General features: G+C 39.5%; 1 protein-coding gene across 4 annotated transcripts in view; it reads right to left on the bottom strand.

Annotated features, from left to right (window-relative positions):
• Positions 1-21,547, bottom strand: part of CRCP (CGRP receptor component) — a 51,071-nt gene that overhangs the window by 20,550 nt on the left and 8,974 nt on the right. For 2 of the 4 annotated variants that reach the window (XM_042240391.2, XM_012104421.4), the window contains 3 exons: positions 14,216-14,252; positions 7,246-7,344; positions 5,857-5,951 (listed from right to left, as the gene is read on the bottom strand). In XM_042240391.2, coding sequence (XP_042096325.1) covers positions 5,857-5,951; positions 7,246-7,344; positions 14,216-14,252 — 231 coding nt within the window. Of the gene's footprint in view, positions 1-4,001; positions 4,162-5,856; positions 5,952-7,245; positions 7,345-14,215; positions 14,253-18,922; positions 19,048-21,547 lie in introns of those variants that run through there. The other 2 variants (XM_042240393.2, XM_060405862.1) reach the window with 2 other exon arrangements.

Genomic DNA, 21,547 nt, shown 5'->3' with positions numbered 1-21,547 from the left:
GTCTGCCACTTTTTCAGTCTACCTTCATTCTTACAAACAAAGTACCCTTTAAAAGATAAAAATCTGGTCATCTCATTATCCTGCTTCTAATCTTCCCACTGTCCGCACACAGTTTTTAAACTTTCTTAGTTCAACCTTCAGAACCCACTGACATCTCCTGTTTGTCAGTCTCTCTAGGTTCAAATGCCTTCATGTCCCCTAAGCACTCATATTCCAATCAAATGAAACTGCAAATATTACACAGGAAGTACTTCCTGATTACAGGCTCCAGCATATCATGTTCCCTCTGCTTAGAAAGCATGTGCTCACTTATATCTGGCTATTACCTTATATGAAAACCCAGTGTCACCTCCCACAGGCAAAATGATACACTCAAATTCTGACACTTCAGTGTCTCTCTGCTATGTCCCAACTGCCATAGCACTTACATTGTAGCTATTCATCTTTGTATCCTTACTAAGACAAACCTACCATGAGACAAACATGAGTTGAAAACAAAGAGCTAGAGTAGCAATGACTTGCAGGAGACGTTCCAGAGAGAGACACTGTTCACACAGCAGGGAGACAAGGGGCGAGATTCCAGGCTCTCTAAGCAGAGTAACCACATTCCAGATGTTAGTGAAACCTGCACCCATCTATCTACCCTGAGCTTTGCTGCCTCCAGATTACTCTTGGACTTTGACACCTAAAGTCAAATAAAACATGGTTCCTATCAAACTCTCAAGAACTTCAGCAGTGGAGGTTTTTAAGCAAATTAATGGAGCCCCAGTTTGTAGTACTAGAACCAGGTCATTAAGGGGCTATTATCTTGAATCTCCTCTTCCTGAAAAAAGGATAAGAGAAAAACTCTAGCAGGGGATATTCAGAAAAAAGAATTAAAGAGCATTTCAGCAGTTTCTGTTACCCACGTGATTCCTGTCTTAAAATGCACTGGCTAGCACAAGTGATCCAGGTCTTGATAGCCTGTGGCAAGCAGCCCCCTGAGTCATAAGGCACTGAGGCCAGATGAATTCCAATGGGCTGTAGATAGTTTGCCTGCTTCCAGAGGAGCCAGACCCAGCTACAGTGAAAGGAGCCTGCAGCCCCCTCTACTGGTTGTTTTCAGAACAACACTGCCTGGAGCTTTTGCAAGGGTATGTTAGAGCCCTGGCATGTTCATGTCTCTCGGGAAACAACCTTTAATGAAGGCAATGGCACCCCAGTCCAGTACTCTTGCCTGGAAAATCCCATGGATGGAGGAGCCTGGTGGGCTGCAGTCCATGGGGTAGCTAAGAGTTGGACACCATTGAGCAACTTCACTTTCACTTTTCACTTTCATGCATTACAGAAGGAAATGGCAACCCACTCCAGTGTTCTTGTCTGGAGAATCCCAGGGACGGGGGAGCCTGGTGGGCTGTCGGCTATGGGGTCGCACAGAGTCGGACACAACTGAAGCGACTTAGCAGCAGCAGCAGGCTCTAAAGGGTCAAGAAAGAGTTTACAAATCCGGTGTTCATTCCCCCTTCCACCTTTTTTCTTTTCCCCTAAAAGCTCATATGTGGGGAAAATCAGAGAGAGACTGTGCATGCCTAGGGAAAGGCGCACACTCAGAAGAGACCTGAGAAGACCTTGAGTTCATACCTCAAGCTGACTCTCAGCACAGAAACAACCCACTACAGTACAAAAATAGTAAACAATAAACAAAAGTCAGAAAGCCTAAGGAAAAGGAAGAAAATCTGATTTTGAGCTACGATTTTATTAGATCAAGTATCCAGTTTTCAACAAAGAATTCACAAGGTAAACAAAGAAACAGTTAAGTATAGCCCAGGCAAATACATAAACAAATTAACAGTCTCTGAAAAAAACCCAATAAAAAGTCTACTAGACAAAGGCTTTAAAACAACCATCTCAAAAATAAATAAAACATTAAAGATGCTCCAAGAATTAAAAGATGTGGAGAAAGTCAAGAAAACAATGCATAAACAAAATGGAAATATCAATAAAGAGACAGAAAGAAACAAAGAGAAATTCTGGAGCTGCAAAGCACAGTGACTAACATGAAAATGACTAGAGGGACTCGAAGGCAGATCTGAACAGGCCAAACAAAGAGTCAGTGAACTTGAACAGAAAAAAGGATTAAAGAGAAGTGAATAAAGCCTGGAACACCACGTGATGAACCAACATACACATTTTGAAAGTCCCAAAAGGGACCACGTGACCATCAAGAGCCGAACAGTTAAAGAAGGTATGGTGTGTGCGCGCGCGCACACACACACACACACACACACACACTCACGCATGCATGCACGCACGCACACACACTATGGAATATTACTCAGCCATAAAAAAGAATGAAATACCATTTGCAACAACATGAATGGACCTAGAGATTATCACACTAAGTAAGTCAAAGACAAATATATCACATGTGGAATCTTAAAAAAAAAAAAAAAAAAGGTCCCAAATAAACTTACTTACAAAACAGTAAAAGACTCAGACACAGAAGACAAACTTACGATTACCAAAGGAAGGGAGGGGTAAATTAGGAATTTGGGATTAAGAGATACACATTCACTATATATAAAACAAATAAACAACAAGGACCTCTTATACAGCACAGGGATCTATATTCAATATCTTGCAATAACCTATAATGAAAAAGAATCTAAAAAGAACATATATATATATATGGATAACTCAATCAATATGCTGTACACCTGAAAGTTATACAACACTGTACATCAACCATATTTCAGTTTAAAACTTAGTCTTTAAAAAACAACAACAATAAAAACAAAGCCTTGGGAATATGTAGAAAAATTATCAGAGTTCTAACAGTTGCGTCTTTGGAGTTCTGGAATGAAAGGAGGAAGAGACTGGGACAGAAAAAAATGTTTAAAGAAATAATGGCCCAAAACTTCACAAACCAGAGTAAGAGATAAAAATTTACATAACCAAGAAATTCAGCAAAGATAAACTTTAAAAAAAAACCATAAATCATTCAAAGACCAAATACAAAGAAAAGTATTGAAAGCAGTCACAGGACTTCTTTTTTAAACTAACATCTTTCAAGAGCTGAAAGAAAGGATCACTCAATCCCATGAAACTATCCTTCCAAAATGAAAGAATATATATAACACTCCCATTTGAACCAAAACTAAGAAAATTGCAGCCAGCAGGCCTGTTCTAAAAGAAGTGCTAGTAGAAGGTCTTCAGGCTGAAGTAAATGCTAAAAAGTAAACATGAACGGGAATGAATGATGAAAAGAAACAGCAAAATTCTAAGTAAATATAAAAGACTATTTTTGTCCTCTTAACGTTCTTTAAAATATGTATTGGTTCGGCCAAAAAGCTCGCTCAGGGTCTCCCATAACATCTTACGAAAAACTGGAACTAACTTTCTGGCCTACCCAATAGTGCTGGAGAGGATGTGAAGAAACAAGAACCCTTACATTGCCTGTGGGAATGTAAAATGGAGCAGCCACTAGGGAAAACAGTATGGTAGTTTCTCAAAAAAGGAAAAATAACAATTATCCTAAGATCTAGCAATTTGGCTTCTGGGTATACACTCAAAAGAACTGAATGCTGAATCTCCAAGAGGTATTTGTACACTTGTGTTCACAGCAGTACCATTATGCATAACAGCCAAAAGGCAGACACCACTCAAATATATACACTAATAGATAAATGAATAAACAAAATGTCATACATACATAAGATGGAATAGTAAGCAGCCTTCAAAAGGAAGGAAAACCTGACACACACTACAACATTAATGAGCCCTGAAGAGGTTATAAATGAAACAACCAGTTACAAAAGAACAAATACCCTGTAATTCTCCTATGAAGTAAAGTAGCCAAAGTCAGAGATACAAAGCACACTGGTGGTTACCAGAGGGAGAAGGGAGGATGGGCAGTCACTGTTTAATGGGTATACAGGTTTAGTTTTGCATGATGAAAAACTATCCTTTGGATGGATGGCAGAGATGATGGTACAACTGACTCTATCTAATGCCACTAAACTGCACACTTACAAATGGTTAAAAATAGGGCTTCCTTGGTGGTCCAGTGGTTAAGAATTCACCTGCTGATACAGAGGACATGGGTTTGATCCATGGAGCAGAAAGATCCCACATGTCTCAGGGCAACTAAGCACGTGCGCCACAATTACTGAGCCCATGCACCTAGAACAACAAGAGAAGCCACCGCAATGAGAAGCCCACACCCCACAACTAGAAAGCAGGCCCTGCTCACTGCAACTCGAAAAAGCCTGTGCACAGCAACAGACCCCGTGTGGCCAAAAATAAACAAACAAATGTTTTTCAAAAAATGGTTAAAATAAAAATACCACAATATTAAAAAAAATTCAGATTTTGTAAAAAGACATATACTGTATGATTCTATTTATACGAGGTATTGCTGCTGCTACTGCTAAGTCGCTTCAGTTGTGTCTGACTCTGTGCGACCCCAGAGACGGCAGCCCACTAGGCTCCCCCATCCCTGGGATTCTCCAGGAAAGAACACCGGAGTGGGTTGCCATTTCCTTCTCCAATGCATGAAAGTAAAAGTGAAGTTGCTCAGTCGTGTCCTTCCAGGCTCCTCCGTCCATGGGATTTTCCAAGCAAGAGTACTGGAGTGGGGTGCCATTGCCTTCTCCAAGAGTAGTCATATTCATACAAACAGAATGGTGGTGTCAGGGGATAGGTTAAGTAGGAAATGGGGAGTTGTTCAATTGGTATAGTTTGTTTTACAAGATTAAAAAGTTCTGGATGTTGGCTGTACAACACTGTGAATACTAAATATAAATGAACTTTAGACTTAAAAGTGGTTGAAATGGTACATTTTATGTTACGCTTATCACAAAAGTAAAACTATACATAAACATACATAAATACATACAGGCACACATTTGAAAAAATTTGTCTTCATAGAGAAGAGAAGCAAGGGAGAAGGGCACTAGTTTCCTGACAACGCATCAGCTGTGTGCCTGAAACAATACCCAATGTTTCCTCCAAAAGAAAATTTCTGATTCTTCTGAATGAATGACAAATGCCTTTTTGGGATTTATCAGCTGTGTTATTAATTCTAAAAGACTGCTGCTGCTAAGTTGCTTCAGTTGTGTCCGACTCTGTGCGACCCCAGAGACGGCAGCCCACCAGGCTCCCCCATCCCTGGGATTCTCCAGGCAAGAACACTGGAGTGGGTTGCCATTTCCTTCTCCAATGCATGAAAGTGAAAAGTGAAAGTGAAGTCGCTCAATGGTGTCCAACCCTTAGCGACCCCATGGACTGCAGCCCACCAGGCTCCTCCGTCCATGGGATTTTCCAGGCAAGAGTACTGGACTGGGGTGCCACTGCCTTCTCCTAATTCTAAAAGACTAGGGCTGGTTTTTTCTCATGGAAACTCTTTCTCTAATTCTTAATGATGCTTTTAATTTCTACAAACTTAACTTATTCAGGAAAGTCATCAAGAAAGTAACTGGGCACAAGAAGAGCAGACAGCATCTTATCAAGCCACTTTTGCCCCACAAACACAAATGTCAAATGACTTAATTCACCAACTTGATCAAAAGCTCGTAATTTGTAAATCCCATTTTTCAACCAATTTAGTCTGAATGTTTAGAAGAGGTTAAGGGACAGATTTGGGGGAGATTTTTGGAGATTAAAAAGCCCACTGTGTTCTATTTCTGGCTCTAAAAAGATCCCAGGGTGTAAGTCTCAGTTGTCTCATATACAATCCTAGGATCCTAATGTAAAAGCGTATTGATTATAATTCAAAACCCAACTAAATATAAATACACCATTGCAAAGGATGACTTTTGCAAGCTATCATTTTCATTATGTGTCAGTCTTTTCCCACTTAAGATTATTTTTACTTACTTGGTCAACTTGTGGCTTTTCATTGCTGTCAGAAATTCTCTCACAATCTCAGGACTCTGGTGCCTGCATGGTGTTTTTGATATGTATTTTAATGTCTACGGAAAAAAAGGAAAAAGCAAGCATAAGACAAAGAGCTCTAAATGAACCATAGACGTTAAAGAGATGAACTATATAAAGTAAAAGAACATGACTGATAAATGATTCTAGGATTCTAAACACATAATTAAATGAACAAAATCAGATGGGAAGGAATGGTGACAAAAGTGTTAAATCCCTTATTTTCCTTAAAAGAGATTATGATGACTTAAGGCAAGTTTTTAATGTCTTTGAAAAGATAAATTAAAAGATAGTTAAATCTGAATCTTTGTAAGACAAAATGAAAACTGAAAGCAAATAAATAACAAGAAAAAATAAATTACAATGACAGATACAAAATCAAATATATAACAGCTTAAATGCTCTTTTTTAAGAACAAAGCATAGAATGGGAGAGAATGCAACAAACTATCAACTAGATATTAAGATTATAAATTACTTTTAATAACTTTCTTTATACATTTTGGTACTTTCTAAGTTTTCTACTATAAAAAAGTATCACTTATACTGTAATAAAGAATTTGTCTTTGCCAAAACAGATGATCTGGCCTTTGCCCTCTGCTTCCAGGAGGTAGTCTTCATACGCTTGGAGCGTTACACCTAATAGGAGTTATGTTTGTCTGGGAGCCTGACATCCTACCAGATAGTCTTAATAAGACTGAGAGCAGGGGCTTTGGGTCATGCAGTATCAACCGACCTGGAGGCTGACATGAACTACACAGACAATCAATCATTCAATCATGCCTAGGTAATGGAGTCCCAATAAAAACTAGACACCAAAACTTAGTGGAGCTTCCTTGGTTGAAAATGTTCTGAGTGTATTAACACACACTGACTTCGAGAGAAGCATGTTCTAACTCCACATTACAGAACAATGGAAGCTCTGCCTATGATATTTCTCCTGGCACCTGCCCCAACTGCTTCATCCCTAGGCCAATTTTAATCTATTTTTTTCCTTGTGATAACCTGTAATTGTGAATATAATGGCTTTCAGTTCTATGAGTTCTGTCAGTGAATTACTGAATCTGAGGGTTCTCTTGGGGGGCTCTGATTTGCAATTGGTATTAGAAGTGAGGCAGGTTTTTGATTATTCCCTCCTCTAAATTTTGCAGTTGGCCAACACTTGCAATTGCCCAAACTCTTTCCACTTCTATAAACAGAATAAAAACTGAGTTACAGTAAAACTACTCAAATCAGATAATGGATGGTCGTGATTCGGCGTCCAGTCAGCAGCAAGATAAACCAACCCCTTTCAATAGTAGTTTGGACAGACCCTCTGGAAACCTAGACTTACTTCATATGTGATAGTATTCAAGTTCTGTTGCCCAGAACTGTGTTTATTCTTTCCACTTTCTTTACGCTGCTCTTTCAAATCAGTTAGTAACTGGAACACCTAGGAAGAGATATACAAAAAATTTTCATAAATAAATTTGAAACATGTATCTATTCCAAGGTCAATGATCTTGAAGGATAAATAGAACATCTCTTTCTTCTCATAAACCCTCCCCCAAACTCTTGCATTAGAGCAAATGAATCCGGAAAGCATTTGACTTTTTAAAGACTTTTAAAGCCTCTTTTATCTAAGTCAAACAGTATAAATTCATTGGTTTACATAAACTATTTCAAGTGTTTCCTATCAATATAAACCATAAAACTCTAAACAAAGTGGGTATAGTGGGAATGTACCTCAACACAGTAAAGGCCATACATGACAAGCCCAGAGCTAACATTGTACACAACAGTGCAAAGCTAAAAGCTTCTCCCCTAAGATCAGGAATAAGACAAGGATGCCCACTCTTGCCTCTTTTATTCAACTTAGTACTGGAAGACCTAGACATGGCAATCAGTCAAGATAAGAAATAAAAAGACATCCAAAGGAATGTAAAGAAGTAAAACTGTCACTATTTGCACATTACATGGTTTTATTTACAGAAACTCCTAAAGACGCCACAAAAAAACTGTTAGAACTAAGAAATGAATTCAGTAAAGTTGCAAGATATAATGCCAACATACAGAAATCTGTTGTGTTTCTATAATTTAAAAGAAAACACAATTCTAATCATTATAATTGCAACAAAAAAGACCTCGGAAAAAATTTAACCAATAAGGCAAGAGACCTGTCCAGTGGAAACCATAAGACACTGATGAAAGAAAAAGTCAAGACACAAGTAAATGCTCAAGGATTGGAAGAATATTGTTAACGTGTTTGTACTACCCAAAGCAAACCAGATTCAGTGTAGTTCCTATCAAAATTCCAATTGCACATTTCACAGATAGAACAACCCTAAAACTTGTATGGACCACAAAAGACAGAGCATGGTTCACTGGAGAAGGGAATGGCAAACCACTTCAGTATTCTTGCCTTGAGAACCCCATGAACAGTATGAAAAGGCAAAATGATAGGATACCAAAAGAGGAACTCCCTAGGTCAGTAGGTGCCCCATATGCTACTAGAGATCAGTGGAGAAATAACTCCAGAAAGAATGAAGGGATGGAGCCAAAGCAAAAACAATACCCAGCTGTGGATGTGACTGGTGATAGAAGCAAGGTCCGATGCTGTAAAGAGCAATATTGCATAGGAACCTGGAACGTCAGGTCCATGAATCAAGGCAAATTGGAAGTGGTCAAACAAGAGATGGCAAGGGTGAACGTCAACATTCTAGGAATCAGCGAACTAAAATGGACTGGAATGGGTGAATTTAACTCAGATGACCATTACATCCACTACTGCGGGCAGGAATCCCTCAGAAGAAATGGAGTAGCCATCATGGTCAACAAAAGAGTCCGAAATGCAGTACTTGGATGCAATCTCAAAACGAGAGAATGATCTCTGTTCGTCTCCAAGGCAAACTATTCAATACCACAGTTATCCAAGTCTATGCCCCAACCAGTAACGCTGAAGAAGCTGAAGTTGAACGGTTTTATGAAGACCTACAAGACCTTTTTGAACTAACACCCAAAGAAGATGTCCTTTTCATTATAGGGGACTGGAATGCAAAAGTAGGAAGTTAAGAAACACCTGGAGTAACAGGCAAATTTGGCCTTGGAATGCGGAATGAAGCAGGGCAAAGACTAATAGAGTTTTGCCAAGAAAATGCACTGGTCATAGCAAACACCCTCTTCCAACAACACAAGAGAAGACTCTACACATGGACATCACCAGATGGTCAACACCGAAATCAGACTGATTATATTCTTTGCAGCCAAAGATGGAGAAGCTCTATACAGTCAACAAAAACAAGACCGGGAGCTGACTGTGACTCAGATCATGAACTCCTTATTATCAAATTCAGACTTAAATTGAAGAAAGTGGGAAAACCACTAGACCATTCAGGTATGACCTAAATCAAATCCCTTATGATTATACAGTGGAAGTGAGAAATAGATTTAAGGGACTAGATCTGATAGATAGAGTGCCTGATGAACTATGGAATGAGGTTTGTGACATTGTACAGGAGGCAAGGATCAAGATCATCCCCATGGAAAAGAAATGCAAAAAAGCAAAATGGCTGTCTGGGGAGGCCTTACAAATAGCTATGAAAAGAAGAGAGGTGAAAAGCAAAGGAGAAAAGGAAAAATATAAGCATCTGAATGCAGAGTTCCAAAGAATAGCAAGAAGAGATAAGAAAGCCTTCTTCAGCAATCAATGCAAAGAAATAGGGGAAATCAACAGAATGGGAAAGACTAGAAATGTCTTCAAGAAAATTAGAGATACCAAGGGAACATTTCATGCAAAGATGGGCTCAATAAAGGACAGAAATGGTCTGGACCTAACAGAAGCAGAAGATATTAAGAAGAGGTGGCAAGAATACATGGAAGAACTGTACAAAAAAGATCTTCACGACCCAGATAATCATGATGATGTGATCACTCATCTAGAGCCAGACATCTTGGAATGTGAAGTCAAGTGGGCCTTAGAAAGCATCACTACAAACAAAGCTAGTGGAGGTGATGGAATTCCAGCAAAGCTGTTTCAAATCCTGAAAGATGATGCTGTGAAAGTGCTGCACTCAAAATGCCAGCAAATTTGGAAAACTCAGCAGTGGCCACAGGACTGGAAAAGGTCAGTTTTCCATTCCAATTCCAAAGAAAGGCAATGCAAAAGAATGCTCAAACTACCGCACAGTTGCACTCATCTCACATGCTAGTAAAGTAATGCTCAAAATTCTCCAAGCCAGGCTTCAGCAATACGTGAACCGTGAACTCCCTGATGTTCAAGCTGGTTTTAGAAAAGGCAGAGGAACCAGAGATCAAATTGCCAACATCTGCTGGATCATGGAAAAAGCAGGAGAGTTCCAGAAAAACATCTATTTCTGCTTTATTGACTATGCCAAAGCCTTTGACTGTGTGGATCACAATAAACTGTGGAAAATTCTGAAAGAGATGGCAATACCAGACCACCTGACCTGCCTCTTGAGAAACCTCTATGCAGGTCAGGAAGCAAGTTAGAACTGGACATGGAACAACAGACTGGTTCCAAATAGGAAAAGGAGTACATCAAGGCTGTATATTGTCACCCTGCTTATTTAACTTATATGCAGAGTACATCATAAGAAACGCTGGACTGGAAGAAACACAAGCTGGAATCAAGATTGCCGGGAGAAATATCAATAACCTCAGATATGCAGATGACACCACCCTTATGGCAGAAAGTGAAGAGGAGCTAAAAAGCCTCTTGATGAAAATGAAAGGGGAGAGTGAAAAAGTTGGCTTAAAGCTCAACATTCAGAAAACGAAGATCATGGCATCTGGTCCCATCACTTCATGGGAAATAGATGTGGAAACAGTGTCAGACTTTATTTTTTTTTGGGCTCCAAAATCACTGCAGATGGTGACTGCAGCCATGAAATTGAAAGACACTTACTCTTTGGAAGAAAAGTTATGACCAACCTAGATAGCAAATTCAAAAGCAGAGACATTACTTTGCCGACTAAGGTCCATCTAGTCAAGGCTATGGTTTTTCCTGTGGTCATGTACGGGTGTGAGAGTTGGACTGTGAAGAAGGCTGAGCGCCGAAGAATTGATGCTTTTGAACTGTGGTGTTGGAGAAGACTTTTGAGGGCCCGTTGGACTGCAAGGAGATCCAACCAGTCCACACTGAAGGAGATCAGCCCTGGGATTTCTTTGGAAGGAATGATGCTAAAGCTGAAACTCCAGTACTCTGGCCACCTCATGCGAAGAGTTGACTCACTGGAAAAGACTCTGATGCTGGGAGGGATTGAGGGCAGGAGGAGAAGGGGACGACCCAGGATGAAATGGCTGGATGGCATCACTGACTCGATGGACATGAGTGTGAGTGAACTCCGGGAAATGGTGATGGACAGGTAGGCCTGGCATGCTGCGATTCATGGGGTCGCAAAGAGTCGGACACGACTGAGTGACTGAACTGAACTGAACAAAAGACCCAGAATAGTCAAAGCCATCCTGAAAAAGAACAACAAAGCTAGAGGCATCACACTCCCCAATTTCAAACTATATTACAAAGCTATAGTAATCAAAACAGTATAGTATTGGCCTAAAAGAGATGCAGAGATCAATGGAACAGAATAGAGTCCAGATATAAATCCACACATATACAGTTAATTAATTTATGAAAAAAGAGCCAAGAATATACAACAGGGAGAGGATAGTCTCAATAAATGGTGTTGGGAAAACTGGACAGCCATATGGAAAAGAATGGAACTAGATCACTACATAAACCATACACAAAAATTAACTCAAAATGGATTAAAAACTTGATGGATGATCTGAAACCATAAAACTCCCAGAAGAAAACACAGGCAGCAAGCGCCTTGACACTGGTCTTGGCAATGAATTTTTGGATTCAACACCAAAAGCTAAGGCAACAAAGGCAACAATAAATAAGTGGGACTACATCAAACTAAAAAGCTGCTGTGCAGCAAAGGAAATCATCAACAAAATGCAGTCTACTGAATGGGAGAAAATTTCTGCAACTTATGTAGCTGATAAGGGGTTAATATCCAAAATATGTACATTCCTACAACTCAAAAGGAAAAAAACAAATAATCCAATTTAAAAATGGGCATTTTACCGAAGAATATATACAGATGGCCAACAAGTACACAAAAAGATGTTCAACATCACTAATCATCAGGGAAATGCAAATCAAAACCACAATGAGACTATCACCTCACAACTGTTACAATGGCTATCATCAAAAAGTCAAATTAAGTATTGGTGAGGATACGAAGAAAAGGAAGCCACTGCATACGATGGCTGGGACTATTAACCGGTGCAGCCACTACAGAAAACAGTGAAGGATTATCAAAAAATTAAAAACATAACTACCGTACGATTCAGTAATTCCACTTCTGGATAACTATCCAAAGAAAACAAAAACACTAATTTGAAAGAATATATGAAGCATTATTTATAATACCCAAGGTAAGGAAATAACCTAAAGTGTCCATTTACAGATGAATGGATAAAGAAAATGTGGCATGTGTGTGCGCGCGCGTGTATGTATATATATATTTATACGCACACATACACACACACACATGCACAAAGAGGAATATTATTCAGGCATAAAAAGTGGAATCCTGCCAACTGCAACTTGAATGGAATTTGAGGGCATTATGCTAAGTAAAATAAAGCAGAGAAACATAAATACTCTATGATCTTACTTACACGTGGAATATTAAAAACAAGAACACAAAACCAAAAACCAAGCTCATAAAGAATAGATGGATGCGAGAGACAGCAGGGAGGGTGACAAAACAGATGAAAGTGGTCAGAAGTCACAAACTTCCAGTTATAAAATAAATGAACCATGGGGATATCATGTACAGCATGGCAACTCTAGTTAATACTGTACTGCATATTTGAAAGTTGCTAAGAGAGTAAATCTTTAAAAGTTCTCATCACAAGAAAAAATAATTATACAACTATGATGTTAATTTATTACTTGTTGTGGAAATCATCTTGCAATATACACAAATATCAAATCCTTATGTCATATGCCTGAAACTAACACAACATATTTGATTGTACCTGAATTAAAAAAATTTTTCCGAAAACAATTTTTTTTTAAAAAAAAAGATCTTGCTTCTTCTCCACTATGAAAATCTATTTTATTTCTGGAAAAGAAAAATTATGAGGCAAGCGATAAAAGTGGTTTACCAAAAAAAAGGCAGGGAGGGGTGGAAATGCTATAGAACTTTAGAAGTAAACTTTTCCCACAAGGAAGAAACACAAGTTTATTAGTGCTAAGAAGGGTCAGGAGAGGAAATCTCTCTCCTATTTTGGAGATTATACCAGAAAATTGTAAGAAGCATAGTATCACAGACATAGTAATGACTAGATACAATGCAACCGTCCTCTGGCTGTAGGTCCTTTCAGAAATAGTGGCTTGAGACCCCATTAATGCAACGTTCACAAATGGATAAAACACTAAACACCTTGTCCAGAGGCCTAACTGGACAAGGAGATTTCTAAAAGCCAATGGCTTGACCATCTCATTCCTGTTATGACTAGAACCCATTTAAGATGAACCTTTAGGAAGGAAAGAATATGGCCCACTATGTTAATTCTACTACCTTCTACATATATCACACAATGAAGACTTAAATCTCCTCTAAGTCTTCCTGAGTTTAGACCCTGACATAAGAAAAAATCAGATGGTTTTGCTATTACCAAACAACACCCAGGTATAATAGAAAGTAAGCAGAAATAATGGTCTATCTCCCCTCTCACCAACCTTTTTCCTTCCTTCCTTTCTTTCCCCAGCAACCCAACCCTCAAGCCCCCAAATTCCAAATCTGTTCATTCCTACTAATTACTTATAATGGTGAGTCAACTAAACTCTCACTTCCAAAATGAAGGTGTTAATACCTATGAGACCAGTATGAGGATCAAAATAATTACTTATAAAAGCATTTTACAGCTAAAGAGTGTTAATTTGGAAAAGGCATACATTTTTTTAACAGAAAATTTTTACAAACAGAAACAGTTCCAAAATAGATGCTTCCATCCTATGAAGGCATCCCAAATGAAGATCTAAAATCTCTGGCATTTGGAGATGGTTGCCTACAGGAACTAAAGCCTTCTCAGCTTTCCTGATTACTGTGTGTGATTTACCAAGCCAAGAGTATTCCAAAGTCCACCAGATGATGCCATCTCTCTTATTTTAAATGGCAAATCCAAATGAATTCAGTCATTTCTAACCAAAACTAATTCAGCAGCCTTCAGAAGCAGAGGACAAACAATCAGAGAGGAAAACACAACAGGCCAAAGCGATTTACCTCATAGTTACTGAGCAGCGCCGCATTGGCATCCTTCCTGCAAAACAAAGTAAACTGTCATTAGTCTGGGTTCCTATCCCTCTGTGGGAATGAAATATATAAAATAATCCCTTTGTTAAGATTCAGTAGTCCAGTTCAGAAACTTGGGGACTACAACCCCAAATTGAGAAATGTCCTAAATCTCACTGGTTTAGCTGGCGATGCACAAATTCAGAGCAAATTCTCCTCTTTAAAACCGAGGTATATCACAAATCCATCATCAGGTAGGTTACTAAGATACTCTACTTATCCATGGTCCAAGTAGGCAGAAGTTAAAGAGAAGTCAGACATCTAGAGGAAGTTAGTAGTAGGAAGAATCCGTGGGCCAAACCACAGGAGTAGGGGGAGGCAATAAACAGAGAGTGCTAGAATTAGCTGGAGAAACAGAGTGCCCCCTCATCCCACAGCCATGCCCTCTCTCCAGCACCTCCGCCTTCTACCAGCTATCAACATTTTGGGCAGCTAAATTTTCCTGCTGGATCACCAGAAATGAGACCCTTAACACTAACATCACTCCTGCAAATCCCAGCAACGTCAGGAATCCTGCCAGATAGGCACAAAACTCCCAAGGTGTGTATCTTCACTGTCGACTCAACAGGCAGAGCTCACGTTTAGAGCAGTGGTCAAAACCCTGACCCCTGTGCAACAGTCAAGGCAAAATGTCACTTTCATGTATGAATGAGCACAGCAGTGTGACCTGCATTAAATGACCACTGATCCATTCTACAGTATCGCATCAAAAGTACATACTGTTCTTAACAGTCTATAATAAGAATGCAGTTTTATTAGTAACAATTAAGAATTCAGTTTTGACCTACTGTATAGCAGAGGGAACTATATTCAATATCTTATAATAATCTATAATGGAAAAGAATCTGAAAGAGAATATATATGTATGTATAGCTGAATCACTTTGCTGTATACCTGAAACACTGTAAATCAACTCGACTTCAATTTCCAAAAAACATAGTTTTGAAATCAGACAAATCTGGGTTCATGTCCCAGCTCTGCCACTTACCTGAGTTTTAATGAGTTAACTTCCACCCTCCTAAGCGTCCCCATATAAAACAAAAAATGATGATAAACTAGTACTCAGAAGTGTAACCTGGATTCTAAATCCAGCTCCATCCTCCATCAGATATGTGAATTTGGGCAAGTTATTAAACCCTTCTATGCTTACATTTCCTCATCTATAACATGGCAATTACAGTACCAACCTCGTAAGATTTTTATAGGATTGAACTGAAACATGTAAAGTACCGGGAACACAGTAAGTACTCAATAAATACCATCTGTTATCACTTCTCCCCGTGCTACCACCACCACTTCTTCCTACTTCAAAAGGCTGTTCTGAGGATGAAGGGAAAACAAGTTTTAAAAGTGTAACAGTCTGTGGTTTACTCGGATCGCCCTAAAGGAAAGCTGTAAGACATCATCTCATTTTAATTCTCACTGAAAAGCCTGTGACGTAGGAGCTATTATGATTCCTTCCTTATAGATGATGAACCAGGTGCAAAGATTGAAAACCGTGCTCAAGGGCACACAGTAATAAAGAAAAAACTAACTGAAGGGGACAATAACTATGGGATTGTAAAAAATAAAACTGGATGGAAATCTGTAATACAGAATCAATTCACCAAGGAATCTGTATTTGACATAATGTGCAACAAAGACTACCGTCTGTTCTTAAACTAGGAGAGGGGCTGTAAGGTGAAAACGAGGACACAAAATTTCAAAAACATGGGCGGTTTCCCCAGTCGATAAATAAAGCAAAACAAGCAAGAGGTTGACACAGCATTCAGCCAAGACCTCAGGTCATCACACAGTGCTGTCAGCACAGTAATCAAATCAGCACAAGGCTTACCAAAGGTTACCAGTCATTCAACAGAGAGCCAGGATTTCATCAACCGAGGCTTTGCGCAAATGACAATGGCATTTAGGTCACCAAGAATATATTTAAAAGGAACCTGACACAGGAAGGACAATGCATAATTAGGGGCCATGACATGGTTCATTTAAAATTGGAAATGACAAATCAAGCCACATGTCATCCTTGACTACTTAATCAGGAAGTCAGCCCAAGAGCCTTTTGCTTGAAATTGAATTACAACTCCCTGTGTGCCATAACATTCAGGGGTACCAAAACAGCCCTTCCTGGAACAGGGTGGTGAAGAATTACAAATGCTATTCTTTCTCAAGGCCAGTGGATCCATCCCAGGTACCATGGTGACAAGTTCATCTCCAAGTCCCAGCCCCTCCTCGGTCATGCAGACTATTCCAGGCCCTGGGAAATCTGTCCTGGCTGTTCAAGTACTGCCCCACTGCCCAACCATGCTGTTAACTGGGAGAATCCTGAGAACATCTCCTGCCTTTTCTAGAGTCAATATACAAAGGATAGGCGCTCCCTTTCAGGTATATTGTCATGAACTTGTGTTTTGGGGCCAGGAGAACAATGGATCTTAGTGCATCTTGTACTCTGGTGGGCACAGCTGATTTATCCACTGATATTTTATTAGGAAGATATTAATATTTTTTACCCAGCTAAATACTAATGGAGTAAATGCAAAAAATTCTAGGTATTCCTTCATTCAATAAAATATTGGGCTTCCCTGGTGGTCCATGGTTAAAACTCTGCAATTTCACTGTAGGAGGCACAAGTTTGATTCCTGGTCAGGGAAGTTTCACATGCCAATTGGTGTGGAAAAAAAAAAAAAAAATCAATGAATATAGTGTCTGTTTTTACTAAGTCCTAAAAGAATTGTGTGTATTGGGAAATTTTTTTTAAATGCAGTTTTTATTCTGAAGAAGTTACTGTAACCAACACTAACTGGCAGGCTGCTGAGAACAGGATATGGTGAGATTTGAGAAACATCTTAATCAAGTCATCTAACTCAACAGCACCAATAATGATGATGCGATTCACTGAGAAGGAAACATGCCTTATAGCAATCCAGTCCAAAAATGGTTAATTTAAACCTAGTTAAGAGGATATAATCAGACAAATGCAACCTGAGGAACCTTCTTCAAATCCATTGGCCCACATTCTTCAAATATCACTGTCATTCGTCCTGATACCAATGTCACAAAAAGAGGCTAGGAAATTGTCTTAGAATGAAGGAGGTTAAAGAACCCTGGCAACAAAGGCAATGTGTGATTCTTGATTGGATCTAATATCGTTTTTCCTAAATCTAGCTAAAACATTATTAAGACAACTGATGGAATTTTTATATAGATTGCATTTTAATAATAGTGGTTATATAAGCACTAAATCCAAGTATGATGATGGTATTACAGATACATAGGAAAATGCCTTTTTAAGACTGATAACATGACACAGCCATAATTCTCAAATAGTTCAGTAGAGAGCGAGAGAGTGTGACAGAGGGAGTGTGTGTGTGTGTGTGTGTGTGTGTGTGTGTGTGTGTGTGTGTGTGTGTGTGTGTGTGTGTGTGTGTGTGTGTGTGTGTGTGTGTGTGTGTGTGTGTGTGTGTGTGTGTGTGTGTGTGTGTGTGTGTGTGTGTGTAGAGAAAATGCATGCATGCCTACGTGGTGACTCTAGGTAAAGGACATACAGGTACTTGTGATGCTCTTTTTGCAACTGCTACACGGGTTTAACATTTCTCAAGGTAGAAACTTGAGAAAAATGGAGATGTAAAACTAAAAAATTCCAGGTTTTTTTAAAAAGACATCAGTATAACTTGTAATTAAGGACTCTCTCTCCCAGTTTTTTTTCCTTCATACTCTCTTGTAGGACTTAGAATAGTACTGATATTACTTATATTTAAAGCAAATATTCCAAGTGAATTTTAAAGACTGTGTGAATCTATACTTACAAGAGGGCAGTCACTTAAGCTCCTTAGCTGACTTGCTATTTGAAATTTAACCTGTAAAATCTGCTTAACTTGCTGAATCAATTTAATGGACATAAACAACTACTCTGGAAAACCAAACTCTGAATAAACAGAACAAAATGATCTATTGACAGACTTTCCTTAGAGGCACACACGCACAAAGAAGTCCAAGCCAACAGTGCCTAGTGTCACACAGTCAGCTCTTACGAACACAATGACACACGGAATTGCTCAAATTCTCCTGTGTTTAATCTATGTTACTGATTCAAGTCCTGTTCGGAGAAACTAAACTCTGCTCCAAGAAAACTGAGCAACCTTCAAAGTCAGTGAACAAGTTAAAGTGCAGCATGCACTTGGGAGCCAGCAAACAAATTATCCTCTTTCCAGCCCTGTTACTGACCTGCTGTAGGACCTCTTAGCTAATGTCTCTACACTTCAGTATTTCTAGTTGAAAGATGAAGAAAATTCTGACACTCTTTCAAAAAGATGATACAGAATAAAGTCCATTTTCCCTAACTCTATATCTTAACTTCAAGAATAAAAGGACGAAGACAAAGTCTTCCAGGCATATAACCCAGAGGCATTAGACAAAGTCAGTCAAACAACAAATAGCTTATGTACACAAATACTTAATCTTGCTATGAATATTTGGTATCCTTTTATCTGACGTGATGGTGAAAACGTTTTCATTTTTAAACTCTCCCTTTCAACCCAATAAAGCTCAAATATGTCTTAACATTAAAAAACTTCTAGTGTATATTATACGTATCATTCACATACACTAGGTAGTTAGGGGAAAAAAGTGGTAAAAACTCACGGGAGTCTTCCATCCATGCCTCCTCACTGTAGGTCCTGGCAGTGGTACAATACATTTGCCCTCTCAGAAACCCAGGGGTCTCCTGAAGATCCTGAGGACCACACTGTCAGAGATCACACCTCATGCTGGAGACCAGGCAAGATCTGAAGTTAGGCTTCCAGAGCATCCCATTCCAGGGCCCTACCACTCCCAAACCACACGCCTACTTCAGAAAACCACATTTTCCCAAAACTGCTAGCCACAAAATTCTTGATTGATCAATGACTTCTTGGAAGAAGTGGGCAGGTTACTACAGGAGAAAAAATTCTTGACTGAAATCATTTCACTTCAGAAAATCAGAAAACTGATATGCTAAGCAATCAAGAAACTAGCTCATTAATTTATATTAATTTAACTTCTTAAACTAATGAAGTACTATTTATATTACTTCACTCAACAAGTACAGTTAGCCCTCTGTATCTGTGGCTGTGAAACCCACAGATACAAAACAAATATAGAAGGCCGACCATATTTGTCGAAGGCCTACTGTGTGCCAGGTGCAGTGCTAAGCGCTAGGTGAACACACACCGGTCCCTGCCTTCATGGTACCTACACTCTCACGAGGAAGACAAAGCACTAGACAAACAAACATCTATTATTGCAACTTGTAATTATTTAAGGGGAAAATAAACCAAGGTTCTATGAGAGACAAAAAGCAACACTGACTTCAGATTTACCAAAGAGGAGAAACACTGAAAAAGGATACTCAACCTGAGATGTCAAAGCGGTAAGAAAAGGACAGAACAGGAGGAAAAGTAAACCAGGACGAAGGAACAGCAGTGCAAAGGCCCGAAGTAGTAAAGGGCTTGGAGGGTTACCCTAATTACTTGCCTACCAGTGGAAAGTGTGTGTGTTCAGGGGAGGGTACATGACTCACGCTGGTGAATACATGAGGTTAAACAGGGTCTTGTGGTCCTACTAAGAAACACAGATATCCTCTAAGCACAACAGAAAAGCAAGGAAGGATTTTTACACAGAGAGTGATTTGATCTAATATTTTAATTCACTTTGGCTGCTGTGTGGAAACAGAATGGAGGGGGCAGGGCAAGAGTGAAAACCAAAAGCTATTGTTTAATTGGAACCAGAGAAGACTGACAACAAAATTAGCAGCGGGGACAGTGAAAAGTTATTGCATTCAAAATTCATTCTGAAGTTGGAGGTGACAGGGGTGGCTGATGGACTGGATTTAGTGGTGAGGAAACAGGGCTCGATTTCTGGTCAAGGCAAGTGTATGGCTAAGAGAGAAGGGCTAGAAATACATTCTAGGGAATCATTTTCATATAGATGGGTAAAATAACCAGGGGAGAGAGTATGGAGAGTAAGGGTCCCAGGACTGAGCCCTAAAATGCTTCAATATTTAGCAGCCAAGCAAGGAAGAGGGTTCCAGGAAAGAAGACAGAGAAGTAGTCCTTGAGGCAGGAGGTAATCCAGAAGAGCATGTCATAAAGCCAGGAGTTTCTGTATCAATTACTGCTAAGGGATGGAGAGAAAGCTGAGGTCAGAATATCAACTTCTGGCTTTGACAAGATAGGTAAATCTACATAAGACCTATTTCTGTAGACCAGTGAGAATGAAAACTCAAAGACTGATGGCAAGAAATAAAGAGTAAATGGCACTTCAAGAAGTTTTCTGGTGACAGGAAGCAGAAAAGGAGCCACAGGTAGATAGGATGTGGGGACGGACAAGGGATTTTTTTCTACTCAGCAATTTTTACCTTCATTCACATGCATGCTGCTCCTGCTGCTGCTGCTGCTGCTAAGTCGCTTCAGTCGTGTCCGACTCTGTGCGACCCTATAGACGGCAGCCCACCAGGCTCCCCCGTCCCTGGGATTCACCAGGCAAGAACACTGGAGTGGGTTGCCATTTCCTTCTCCAAGGCATGAAAGTGAAAAGTGAAAGTGAAGTCGCTCAGTCGTGTCTGACTCTTAGCGACCCCATGGACTGCAGCCTACCAGGCTCCTCCATCCATGGGATTTTCCAGGCAAGAGTACTGGAGTGGGGTGCCATTGCCTTCTCTGATTCATATGCATACCAAGTGTTAATTTGGAAAACTCAGCAGTGGCCATAGGACTGGAAATGGTCAGTTTTCATTCCAATCCCAAAGAAGGGCTATGCCAAAGAATGTTCAAACTACTGCACAATTACACTCACTTTACATGCTAGCAAAGTAATGCTCAATATTCTCCAAGCTAGGCTTCATCGGTACATGAACCCAGAACTCCCAGATGTTCAAGCTGGATTTAGAAAAGATCAAATTGCCAACATCTGCTGATCATAGGAAAAGCAAGAGAATTAAAAAAAAAAAATCTACTTCTGCTTCACTGACTATGCTAAAGCCTTTGTGTGGATCATAAACTGTGGAAAATTCTTTAAGAGATGGAATACCAGACCACCTTACCTGCCTCCCGAGAAACCTGTATGCAGGTCAAGAAGCAATCATTAGAACTGGACATGGAACAACAGACTGGTGCCAAACAGGGGAATGAGTACATTGAGGCTGTATATTGTCACCCTGTTTATTTAACATATATGCAGAGTACATCCTGCGAAATGCCAGACTGGATGAAGCACAAGCTGGAAACAAGA

The sequence above is a fragment of the Ovis aries genome, chromosome 24, assembly GCF_016772045.2.
Source record: "Ovis aries strain OAR_USU_Benz2616 breed Rambouillet chromosome 24, ARS-UI_Ramb_v3.0, whole genome shotgun sequence".
Lineage (NCBI taxonomy): Eukaryota > Metazoa > Chordata > Mammalia > Artiodactyla > Bovidae > Ovis > Ovis aries.
Note: the sequence above shows the minus strand (reverse complement) of the source record. Positions and strands in the feature narration are given on the sequence as shown.